This window comes from Rhinolophus ferrumequinum, chromosome 13 (genome assembly GCF_004115265.2).
Source record: "Rhinolophus ferrumequinum isolate MPI-CBG mRhiFer1 chromosome 13, mRhiFer1_v1.p, whole genome shotgun sequence".
NCBI lineage: Eukaryota > Metazoa > Chordata > Mammalia > Chiroptera > Rhinolophidae > Rhinolophus > Rhinolophus ferrumequinum.
The window spans coordinates 4,853,934-4,866,904 of NC_046296.1; the positions used below are offsets into that span (position 1 = coordinate 4,853,934).

Below are 12,971 nucleotides of genomic sequence, written 5' to 3' on the forward strand. Positions count from 1 at the left end.
CTGTCTGTGGTATTTTGTTATGACAGTCCAAGCAGACTAATACAAAGTTAAATTAGGATCCTCCTAGAAAATGAATACAATATATAACTGTTAAAGGTGTTGAGGCAGGACTTCTTAAATGATGGAATGAGAAGCTCAACAACTCCTCTCCCCAAAAAGAAAAGGTAAAACTGGACAAAATAGTCAAAACCACTGATGGACTCTACAAATTGGCCAAAGGCACATAAGAAATTGAGAAACATTTCATTCAGGAAAATCTACCAACCATGCGTAGGGGCAATGGAAGCCTGATTTAAAGCCACAATGAGATGTACCAACTCACATCCATTAGAGTGCCTACAATTGAAGAGAGAGGCAATAACAAGTATTAGTGAGGATGCACAGACCAGGACCCTCAGCTGGTGGGAATCCAGAATTGTGCAGCCTCTATGGAAAATAGTGCAGCAGTTTCTGAAAAAGTTAAACACAAATCCACCATACGATTCAGCAATTTCACTCCTAGGAATATGTCCAAAAGAAATGAAAACACATTTCTATGCAAACATTCATATGAGAATTTTGTAACAGTACTAGTCAGAACAGCCAAAAAGTGGAAAATACTCAAATGTCCTTTAACTGGTGAATGGATAATAATAAAATATGGTATATTTATACAACACCACACTATTTGGCAATAAAAAGGAACAAAGTACTGATACAGCTACCACACAGATGAACAGGGTAAGTGAAGTAAGACAGACACAAAAGACCACATATTATTGATTGAATTTTTATGAAATTTCCAGAGATTATAGAGACAGAAAGTAGATCAGCAGTTGCCTGGGGCTAGGAATGGGGAATGACTGCAAATTGACACAAGGAATCTTTTGGGGGTGATGAAAATATTCTGAACTTGTGTTGATAGTTGCAAAACTGTAAATTTATAAAATGTCACTGAACTGTACACTTAAAACAGAGCATATCTCAACAAAGCTGCTTAAAAATGTGGTGAGCTAAGACGTCCACCACATATTGTGACGTGAAAAAAAAAAGTCTCTACAAAATTTATTATCTTACTTTCAATTAAACATTTTTAAAAACTTGCAGCTCATACACAGAACTATGAACAAGTATGGGGAGTGAGATAACGGGGGAGCTTTTACTTTTTGCTGTATACCCATTCTGTTTGCTGTTTTTAAATCATCAAACGCAGCACAAACACTCTCACACAATTGGGCACAGAGCTAGGGAGCTGCCAGAGCCCGTGCTGCAGAAAGCGGCAATCCCAGGCAGGGGAAGGGAGGGGGCGCTCTGCCATCTTGTGGGCATAGGGCAGTGATGGTGTTCAACACCCTACAATGAAGAGGACAGTTCCCCACAACAAGGAACGGCCTGGCACTCAAATGGCAATAGTGCCGGCCGGGTCTGAGAGCCCTCAACATACAACAGAAGGTCTCAGTCCTGCAGAAATTCAGAAACTGTATCCTTGTCTAGGCTTTACAGAAGGAAAAAGCAAACACTGATATATAGGTATGACAACAAAAAATGAAAAATTAGAATTATACATGAAAAGATAAAGGAAAGCTAAAATAGTTTTTAGCTTTAAACTAGTTTAGCATCCTCAAACAAACCGAAGTAGTTTTTAGTGTATTATTTATGCTAAGCTGACATAATTAAAGAAACCTTCTCTTGAGGCCTATTGCATTAAGTAGCAAAAATGTAGTAAGCCTGCTAGGTATGTAGCCTTTAACAGATAGAAGCCAAACAACTTAAGTGATTCGACGCCTCCCGGTGACTAATGTAAATATGCAATGCAGGCAAACACTTACCTGATGCTTATAACTAGCGGGCATGTGCCCAGAACGCCTCTGCGTGCCTAGAAACCATCACTCAAAGAGCACAGAAAAGATAAGATGCAGCAGTCTGCACGCTGACATGGGTAAGGGGTTGCCAGACCTATCATGTCTCTACTACAGAAATAGGACAGGACAAGATGCTACTCTGCGACTACGTTTTTCCAAGCGCTGCTCCACAGCTGTGGAGTACAGTTCTTAGGATCACAGAGGGGGAGTAGAGAGAAAGGAGCAAAGAGACTTTCTCAGGAGCAAAGGGGACATACCTCAATCCGCCGCTTCGCTTTGTCATAGGCCCTTTCTTCTTTAGTTCGATCATCGTCAGAGTCATACTCAGATTCTGAGCTCACTTCTTTACTGGGTTTTTTATCTGATGTTTTCCCCAAATCTTTCTCATCTGACACCTTTTCATCATCTTCTTCAGCTTCACTGCCTTCACTCTCTCCTTCCTCTTCCTCTTCCTCTTCACTCTCTTCATCCTCTTCTTCCTCTTCTTCCTCCTCTTCCTCCTCTTCAGGGGTTTCTTTTACTTCTATATGCACTGTGTTTCCTTCAGAAAAACAGGGACATTTTAAAATAAATGAAAATTAAAAATGAGATTTCCGTCAAGCTAAGAGAGACCGTGAAAGCAACACTGAAAATACACCCACTAAAGATCAGGAATTCCAGACTAACGTCATGCATCCTAAATGCAAAGGGTCTAACGAATGTGTATAACGAGAGGGCATGTGCTGAGAATACCTCTGCACACGTACCTACACGCCTTCACTCACAGAGCACATTAAACTTTGGAGAACACAAGAAAAACAAGATGAAGCAGTCAGCAGTCGGAAGACTTAGGTAAGGGAGGCCCTACATGCTACCATGAACAGTGAAAGCTTACTGCACCCATCCATACGTGAAGGAATGAAAAAGCATTACTGAGCCAGGATACAAGAGCGAGCAGCCACCAGGAGGTAAACACAATGCTAGTACTTCCTTCCCCTTGGGGTCATTTGCTGATGCAGGCGGAGGCAGCTGGAGGCCACGCAGAGCTTTTACTGGACCCTCAGTGCTTACGGGTCCAGGCATTAGGAGTTCAGGCCTCCCAAGGATTCAGAGGGACAAGGTGGACCAACATTTGGTAACACACTGATTGTGGGTGAAATCCTGAAGCAAGCAGTACCCGATCAGTAAGGATGAACAGGAAGTAAACAGAACCTCCCCATTCTTGGCAGAACACCTCCAGATTCTCTCAATTCTGAATTTGGAATAAGGTGATTCCATATTCCATGCTGGATATTTATATGTACCTCCACCAGGAATCTGAGTTCCCTCCATATATGTATGGAGGTACATATAAATATTCCCTGGAGAAAGAAAACACCGTCCTTGACCACATATTATTTTCACAGCTTTACAAGTTTAATATACAGCACAACATATAAAAATAACAAACTACATGAAAAAACAATTCACATGAGGAAAGCCAGCACATAGAAACCAACATGCCTTCCATATACTGAAGTTACAAAACTAAAATTTAAAAACGACGAAGTTTCTAACATCCAGGGAGCAAAAGATAAGATTCAAAATTTCAGAAACTAAATAAAAATCATAAAAAAATAGTTAAACGGAAATTCTAAAACTTAAATACAGGAGATAAAAACAACTGAAGAGAAAATTAATGAACCAGAAGACAAATGAGAAAAAACAATCAAGAATGAACCACAGAGACTCAATAAGGTGGAAAATACAGAAAAGGAGAAAAGATACAACGATATAGTAAGGTCTATCTATCATAGTATGCATAACTAGAATCTCTGAGGGAAAATAATGGCTCATAGCATTGCAAAACTATAAAAACATAAAACCATACATTCATAAAGCTCTATAGGCAGAATAAATAAAAAGAAATCAACCCTGGCCACATCATAATGAAACTGCTAAAAACCAAAGACACGTGAAAAACTTAGGCTGATACCTGAATTCTCAATAGAAACAATGAAAGCCAAGACAAGGGAATAATATCTTCAAAGTGTTACATAAATAGAATTTCAACAAAGAATTTCTCACTCAGGAAAAACTGACCTCAAGAATAAAGATAAAAAGATAAAGACATTTTTAGAAAAGCAAAACTGGAATGCCTCATTAACAAATGTCATATTAAAAAAAATTCTAAAAGTTCTTCAGGCAGGAAGAAATGATCCAAATGGAAGGTCAGAGATGCAGGAGGAAATTAAACACAACAAAAAGCTAAGAATATAGACAAACATAAATACTGACTGTAAAAAAGAACAGTTACGTTATTATGAGGTTTAAAATAGAGAATTAAAATGAGAACAATGACACATAAATTGAGAATTGATAAATGTTGCCATGTACTCAATGCTCTTTGCATTGTACGGAGAGAGGGTAACAATGGATATTAATAGTTCAAAGATCCATGTAAAAAGTCTCTAAATTAACCACTGAAAGTAAGGGGAAAAGTACGCAACTTCCAAGCTCATGGAAGGAGGGAAAAAAATGATAACAAAAAAACAAAATCCAACTATCTAAAATATGGTTAGAAAAGAAAGAAAGGAAAAACAGAAATAAGAAGGACTTAGTAAGATGATAAATATAAAACCAATATACTTCATTAATTACATCAAATGTTAATGTAATGGGCTAAGCGCACCAGGTAAAATACAAAAACTGACAAACTAGACTTTAAAATCTCAACTATATCCTCTTTAAGATACAGAAAGAGATAAAGATAGAAACAGAACATGGAAATCAAAGACAGTGTAGTTATATTACTATCGGGTAAAGTAAACTTTAAGGCAAAAAGCATTGCTAAGAATTAATAAATAAAACATAATAATATAAACAAAATAATAAATCAATGATAAAAAAGTCAATTCATCAGATAGAGCCCATATTCACCTAATAATATAGCACCAAAATATATGACACAAAAATTAAAAGAACTCAGGGAGAAATAGCCTGCCTACACTCACGATGAGAGACTTTAATACACCACTCTTAGTAACAGAGAAGTACACCAGAAGAAAACTCAGAACAACATAAAGACGAACAAAATGATCAGCAAACGTGACTAAATACAGCAAACAAGGCACCCAACTACTGCAGAACATACACTTTCCAATCACATGTGAAACTTTTATAAACATCAACCATTTGCTGGGTTGCAAATTAAGTCTCAACATCTTGCAAAGGATAGAACCACGTATGTTCTCTGATCACAATGAAGTAACAAGATAATTAGAAAGTCCCCACTTATGTAAATTAATACACTTCTAAATAAATCATAGGTATAATAAATATCAAAACGGAAATTTAAAAATATCAACATATCAGAACTTGTGCAATGCGATTAATGAAAAATTTACAGTTTTAAAAATATGTACTGGGGGGAGAAAGGCTGAAAAACCAGAGACAAATATCCATCTCAAGAAGTTAGGGGAAAAGGCAGCAAATTAAACGCAAAGAAAGTGGGTTTTAGTAATAAAAGACAGAAAGTAATGACAAAGAAAGGCAATTTTTATTCGTACGTAGCGGTTAGGAACTATACTATTATGTGTATTATCTTTGTATTATTATATTTTAAGTTTCAAGGGGCTTTTTGTAGGCTAGCTTTAATAACCTAACCCTATTTATAACATTACCACTCTGAAAAAATGTATTCTAAATCCCAGGCAGCTGTCTTACAAATGACTTGCTGAAAACCCATTTTCTCATAAAATAAGACTCTACACGAGGATTTAGGAACCAGGGCAATGGAGCGAGCACGACCGGCCCCTCTGCACAGGAATGCTCAGATGGCTTATCATCAGCAGACCGGCTATTCCTTTACATCTCAACACCTGTAACAAGCACCGGATTGATCAGCGTGTACTAATGAGCCACTCACCTTTCTCTCTCTCCTCATCACTGACCATGGCTTCCCAGTCGTCCAGTCCAGCATCCTCGGTGTCTTCTTCTTCTTCTGCAAATAAAAGCTTTCATTAAAAACACAGAAAAAAGCAGAAAATTATGCTACCATAAAAAGAAACGTTTTCCCTATATAGAAAATATGTATACAATTTCATTACCTTTGGAATTATTTTTTCAATACAGCTAACATGTTATAATTTACTATTACTAAACGCCTCACAATTTCCTAGTGTTTTGATGATACCATATTAAACTTAACCCAGATTTCATATTTGAGGTCATCAAAATACTAGAAACTCAGGCATTAAACTGGTGCTTTAGATGTTAGAAAGGGCATATGATCACTCTCAGTTCTTGAGAACAAATGAAATTTCACGTGTATCTTCTTTTTGATCTTTCAACTTTATACCTAAGAATTTATTATTTATTTTGTTTTAGCCTCTATAGATACATACAAATACTACTCAAATCACATAGCTGGAGGTGCAAAGCTACATCTCTACTCGAGTTGAAAGTAAGAACAGAATACTATGTGTATAACCCAAAACTGCCAGAAAGGTGTAACTCTGAATATTAAAAACTTACTACTTTCCTTAACAATGACTATTTTTACTGGGATCCAATCAAGCAAACACTATTCTCAAATAAAAAGAAGACGAGGGTTGCACAGGTATCTGCTTCCCTATAATAACCAGTTATTTGCCAATGTTTGCGTAAGTCATGCTGAGGAGGAAATGAGTCAGTAGCAGATGCTCAAAACTTCCTTCTAAATTAGCAGTTCTTTCTGCTGCTGCAAATGTCATCTAAATCAGTGGGCTGCTATTAAGCATATCAACTTGAATTTCTCTAATTTCATCATGCTAAGTGACGCTGTGCCCAGGTAAATGATCCTTTTTACACTGAGAATAGGAGGGGGAAAAGGAAAGGAACTATCAGTAATTTCCCCAATGTGGGTCAGTCTTGACATCCTCTTACGTCCCCACTCCCACTCCTGTCTTTAAACATTCAAGATTGTCTTGATTTTACCTTGATTAGGATAGCCTCTAGATCTCCTATCAGTAACTAGTCTCATGAATTAGCAATGTTTATCTTAAAAAAGAGAGAGAAAGAAAGCCAGAAACTTTCTCCAACCTCAAAACACACACGTACAATGAACAACTTCAATCCTCTTATTGATTTACTAAAAACAGGCTGATAGCTAAGAAGGTTTAAAAATGCCAATCTTTATGACTGTTAAGTTCTAATGTAAAATGTTCCAATTTGCTTCAGAAGGATTAAAGAACTTCATGTGTTCTTGGCACCACCCAAGATTTCTGACCCATAAACAAACATCAGAGAAAATCCAAAAACCTCGATCCTCTCTACAAAACATTTTACTATCACTTCTGAAAAGAACAAGATTGATTCAAGTCTTACTACTATACTTTTCCAAAGTGGAAATGAAAAGAAATGGTTTAGAAAGAACCATAAAAAAAGGCCATCCTGCCAGATGTTTGGTTCCCCAAACTAATGATTAACTAAGCCACCTTGTGATACATCAACACTACTTAATAGGAATTAATTAGCCAATACTACTGGCCTGGATCAACAGGAGGTGGGGACTCTTCTTTTTCCGGCACTCCTTGTTCCACAACTTCTACGGCAGCACTTAGTTCTATTTGTTCAGACACTGAATAAAGGACAGAAACCAAGTTAACAATACTTTTTCAGTGTGTAATTTGTTAGGATACTTACTCTGTTAAGTATGAATAACAATCAAATTCTTTATCAAGTTTGGAAAATGTTTAAATATCAGTCATGTATTTTACAGGAATCAGCAGTTTTTCTGTCTGCTCAAAGAATGCAAAATTACAGAAGGTTGAGAAAAAAACAAAGAAAAAATAAGAATAGTAGTTGTGCTTTTCAGAGTTAAGGATAGTTATTCACAGGGTAGGATCCAGATTTTTCAAACAAAAGTACTTTTCCATCACCCTGTCATTTGAATCAGTTGAGAATGATCGACAATAATCAGAAATATGGAATAAGTTTTATTATGCAATTCTGATTTGTTGATTTCTTTTTAAAAGACATTCTGTTTTAAAAGTGTGGGAAAAGGCAAATAAAATTGCTTCTAAATCACAGGCTATTTTGTATTACAACAAACCTTCCTTATTTTCTAGCTGCTGTGGTGTTTTTTTCTTCTTTTTATCTTCATAAATTGGCCTTTTCTTTGGCAAAGAGTCTTTTGATGGCACTTCAACACCTGAGGGATAACAATGGAAAAACATCAGATTTATACTACCTGTATGTCACCTAAGAAGTGCTAAACAGGTAACATTTTATTCACCTCAGAGATACAAACCCTAAACTACAAAAGAACATTCACAGAAAAACCTCTTTTTTGTATCAGGTATTTTATATTTTACACACATTAAAATTCCATTTTTTTTGGTGTCCAGTTTTACAGCTTTTGACAAATATGTAGTTATGCAGCCCCTATCACAATGAAGATGCAGGCGTTTGTGAGTCACATCCTACTCACATCCTTCGCCCCTGGCAACCACTGACCTGTTCTCACCCCCAAAGATTGGCAGTTTCCAAAATGTCACAGGAACAAAACCTTACAGTCTGGCTACTGTCATTATAAGACATCTCAGAGTCACCCTCGTTGCTGCGTGTACCGATGCTTTGTTTCTTTGTACTGCTGAGTGGCAGTCCATTGTATGGATGGACCACAGTTCCTTTATTCAGTAGAGAGTTGAAGGACATTTGAGTTGTTTCTAGTTTTTGACAATTATGGATAAAGCTGCTATGAATATTTGTACGTAGGTTTTTGTGCAAATATATTTCTGGGGTAAATATTTTGGAGTCGGGATAAAGGGACATTAGATAAATACGTACGTAATTTTGTAAGAAACGGCTCCGTTTTCCAAAGTGGCTTTACAATTTTGCATTCCCACCAGTAATGTATGAAAATTCCAATTCTTCTGCATCCTTGCAGGCATTTTGGTAAACACAGGTGTTTTTAATGTATTTAGAATTTATGTATTCTAATAAGTGTGTAGTGATATCTCATTGTGGTCTTAATTTGAATTTCCCTAATGATTAATGACACTGAGCATTCTTTTCAAGGGCTTAATAGTTTCTTGGTGAAGTGCCTGTTCAAATCTTTCACCCATTTTCAAATAAGATTGTTGGTTTTCTTATTGTTCAATTTTATCTTTGTATATTCTGGATATTAATCCTTTGTCAGATATGAGATTTTCAGGTATGGTCTTTGAATTCTATCAATGGTATCTTCTGCAGAAAGAAACTGTTTAACTGGACTTCCTCAATTTCATCATTTTTTCCTTTATATGGATTATGCTTTTAAAGTTGTACCTAACCCCTCCTTTCCTAACACAAGATCACAAAGATTTTCTCCTGTTTTCCTCTAAAAGTTTTGTAACTGTGTATTTTATATTTATATCTATGATCCACTTTGACTTAATTTTTAAATAATGAGTGAGATTTAGGACTAGATTTTTCTTGCATACAGATGTCCAATTGTTCCATTATTACTTGTTGTAAACACTGTATTTTATCTACTGAATTGCTTTTTACCTATCCAGACGAAAAAAAACAACAGACCACATATGTACAGTTTTGTTTTATTAATCTATTTGTCTATCCTTTTGCCAATATCATACTATACTGATTATAGCAGCTTTATAGTAAGCCTTGAAATCAGGCATTGTGAGTCCTCCAAGTTTTTTCTTTTACAAAAATATTCTGGCTATTCTAAATACTTGTATCTTTTCGTACATACTTGCGAAATAGCTTATACATGTCCACAAAATACCCAGTGGGATTCTAAATAGGATCGCACTGAATCTACAAATCAGTTTGAAAGAACTGATAGCTTAACAATATCAACTCTTCCAATCCCTGAATATAACAGCTCTCCATTTATATAGATCTTTATTTTCACCAGTGTTTTATAGTTTTCAGCATATAGATTCCACAAATATTAGAATTATAACTATTTCAATGTTTTTCTTTTTGGAGGGTTGTTACTGTAAATATTTTAAATTTTTTGATTTTCAGTTGTTAATTGCTGGCATACAGAAATACAATTGATATTTGCATACTGGCCTTACCTACAACCTTGTCAACCCCACTCACCAGCTGTAGGGTTTTGTGGTTTTTGGAGGATAGATTCCATGGGGTTTTCTGTGTAGACAACTGTCATCTGTGAATAGACAGGTTTACTTTTTCCTTCCATTTATATGCCTCATTGCTCGAGCTAAGGACATACCAGTGCAATGTGGAATGATTGTGGTTAAAACTGGACATCACATTCACATAACTCTTATTACAGTACATTAATTGTTGCATTATTAGTTACTATTAATCTCTTACTATGCCTAATTTATAAATTAAACATCCTTGCCTTAATCACAATATTAGGGTGTAGCATTCAGTCATTCACCATTAAGTGAAATTAGTTATGTTTTTTGTAGATGTCCTTTATCATAGTAAGGATACCCTCTTCTATTCCCAGTTTCTAAATTTTTTATCATATGTGAATGTTGAAATCTGTCAAATGATTTTTCTGCACCTATTGAGATGATCATGTAGTTTTTCTTCTTTAGTCTGTTAATATGGTCAATACATTCAATGATTTTCAAATACTGAACCAGCCTTGCATTCCCAGGATAAAACCCACTGGCTCATAACAGATTATCCTTATCTATAAATACATATAAATACACATACACAAATATACACATGTGTATTGCTAGAATCAAATTGCTAACATTTTGTTGAGAACTTTTGCATATTTGTTCAAGAGGGATAGTATCCTCTGAAGTTAAAGGGAGAAATGTAGATATAGGACTACCCAGGTTATGTATTTCATTGTGAGTTTTGGTAGTTTGCATCTTTTAAGGAACAGCCCTATTTTATCTAAGCTTTTAAATTTATGAGCACAGAGTTGCACAGTGTACAGCCTTATCATTTTAATACCTGTAGGATCTGTAATGATATCCCTATCCACCCTTTCACTCCTGATAACAATAATTTGTCTTTTTTTTTCCTTAATCTAGAAGTTTATCAATTTTATTGATTTTTTCCAAGATCTGGCTTATAGTAAAATAAGATCGGGTCTTATATTAATTTTTTCTCCAAAAGACGCATTAGAACTGATGATCCAGCTAGGTCTTATTTTCAGGGAAAGAGGGAATCAAGTTCTTGCTGAAGCTCTTTGCCTGAAGTGAGTTAATTCCAAATTACTTATAAAGTACTTGCTATATATGCTTAGTAGTTACAAGCTACAAAACAGATTGAAAAGGTAACCTGCTACACATTTCAGAGTAATTACCTGAAAACAGATACCTGCAGATACCTTGCACTCTCTTAAGAACAGAGTTGGGGCTCAATGAATAAATTTTATATTATTCTCGGTAATGAATGTGGTAAGTGATCTTTACCAAACACGGCTGCTTTGAGAGATATGGTGACACATATCACGGTAGTATCTTTTCATGAGACGACTCAGTGAGTGGGATGCAAAGGGTCTTTAACGGCATGCTAAGAAGCTTGGCCTTTTTGTTAATAGACATTAGGGAGCCAACAAGCAGGCAAAAGTAGGCAGCACTATGAAGACCAGGAGACTGGGGCCAGACAGGCCACAGGAAAGGCCATCTCTCTGAAGTCCGTCCTAAAGACTGATGCTAAATTCATCGTTTTATATTGTAATCTTCTTCCAATCTCAGACGTACAAGTCAAACTACTCCATAAAACAGCACTTCTAAGACTGGCAAGTTACTTCCTGCTTGGTCCCATCTTAATTACTGCATGAGAGTGGTTAGTCTTTCAGATAGTCGGTCACCAGTCAAACCTGATTATTTGAGTGCTAGTTGTACTCCAATTTGTTCTCTAATTTCATATTTTTCAAATGAAATTTTTCCCAAATTCAGCATGAAATTTTCTGAAATCTAAGTACTGTTTTTCTCTACATTTACGGCTCCCAGCTGAACATAATAATGCAGAATAAAGAGGCAGTCACACAGATCAGTTTAAATCTCAGCTCTAGGACCTTGGACAAGCTGTTTAAGCTCTCTGAGTCTCCATTTCTTCATCTATATGATGGGAATAAAAATATCTGTATGATTTTTATGAGGAAACAGACAATGTCAAAAGTTTATTACAGCATTAGTTACACAATAAACATTTAATAAACGGTAGCTATCACTGTAACCATAGCATAAGCACCAAAATTACTGTAATATGAAAGTCCCTGGAATGTAGGGATAGGAAATTAAGGGAGGTCCCAATATATTCTTCTCAATGAAACAAAAACACCATTTTAAAGCATCTCACCTGTCAAAACATAATTATATGTTCAGATTGCAGTCTCTAAACTAAAAGAAACCAGGGCTCTTTGGGTAAACAGTTAATTCCAGGTCTTGGGCATAAAATGTACACGATGAACCTGAGATATCTTGTTGTGTTAGAAAACAAGGAAGAGGTCAAAGAATACTGTGGTCATGTGACAAAGTCATGGGGACAAGCCTGAATGGGCTCCCACTGGCCAGAGATGGTACAATTTGAGTATCAAAAACATTAATGACTTCATGAGATGAAAACATGTCAATTATATAAAACTCTATTAAAATAAAATGATATGATCCCAAAACAAAATTAAACTCATTGGTCACCCTTAGAGGTTGCTAGAACACCATTCTATTATTTTGAAAATTAATAAAGGGAAAGAATGAAGTAATTATCCTGGTTTTCCTGCTTGAACAGTATTTCAGGAAAAGATTTTCTTTAGAAAAATATTCTAGCTAATAAATGCAGAAGTGACAGAATATCATAATTCTGCAGTTCCTAATGAAATACTGCACATAGGCAATGATCACCAACAGGACACTAAAATTACGAGGTGAAAAGGCAATGGCGAACTTTTATGATGGACAAGGCTGCTAACAGCTAAACCCAGTCATTACTCTTGACATCAACAAGAGTGAAGATCAATGAGGCAACAGGAAGTGTACAGCACCACTAGGAAGTAGCCTAGCTGCCAGATCTCATAAATTACAAGGGATAGAGAAGGCTATTAGCCCACACAAGGAGAACGCAGTTAGCCAAATCTAGACTATGAGAAATCACAGAGAATAATCCAGTATCATCAACAAATAAATGGCATGCCAAACACAGGATGGTAATGGTATCTATCAGCGAGAGACAGACCTATCA

At 35.9% G+C, this 12,971-nt stretch overlaps 1 protein-coding gene across 1 annotated transcript in view; it reads right to left on the reverse strand.

Moving 5' to 3' along the window:
• The window catches only part of EIF5B (eukaryotic translation initiation factor 5B), a 63,528-nt gene that overhangs the window by 19,917 nt on the left and 30,640 nt on the right, over window positions 1-12,971 (reverse strand). The window contains exons 7-10 of the mRNA XM_033124964.1: window positions 7,894-7,992; window positions 7,330-7,419; window positions 5,728-5,802; window positions 2,099-2,382 (exon numbers count right to left, since the gene is read on the reverse strand). Of these exons, the coding sequence (XP_032980855.1) occupies window positions 2,099-2,382; window positions 5,728-5,802; window positions 7,330-7,419; window positions 7,894-7,992 (548 nt within the window). The remainder of the gene's footprint in view (window positions 1-2,098; window positions 2,383-5,727; window positions 5,803-7,329; window positions 7,420-7,893; window positions 7,993-12,971) is intronic.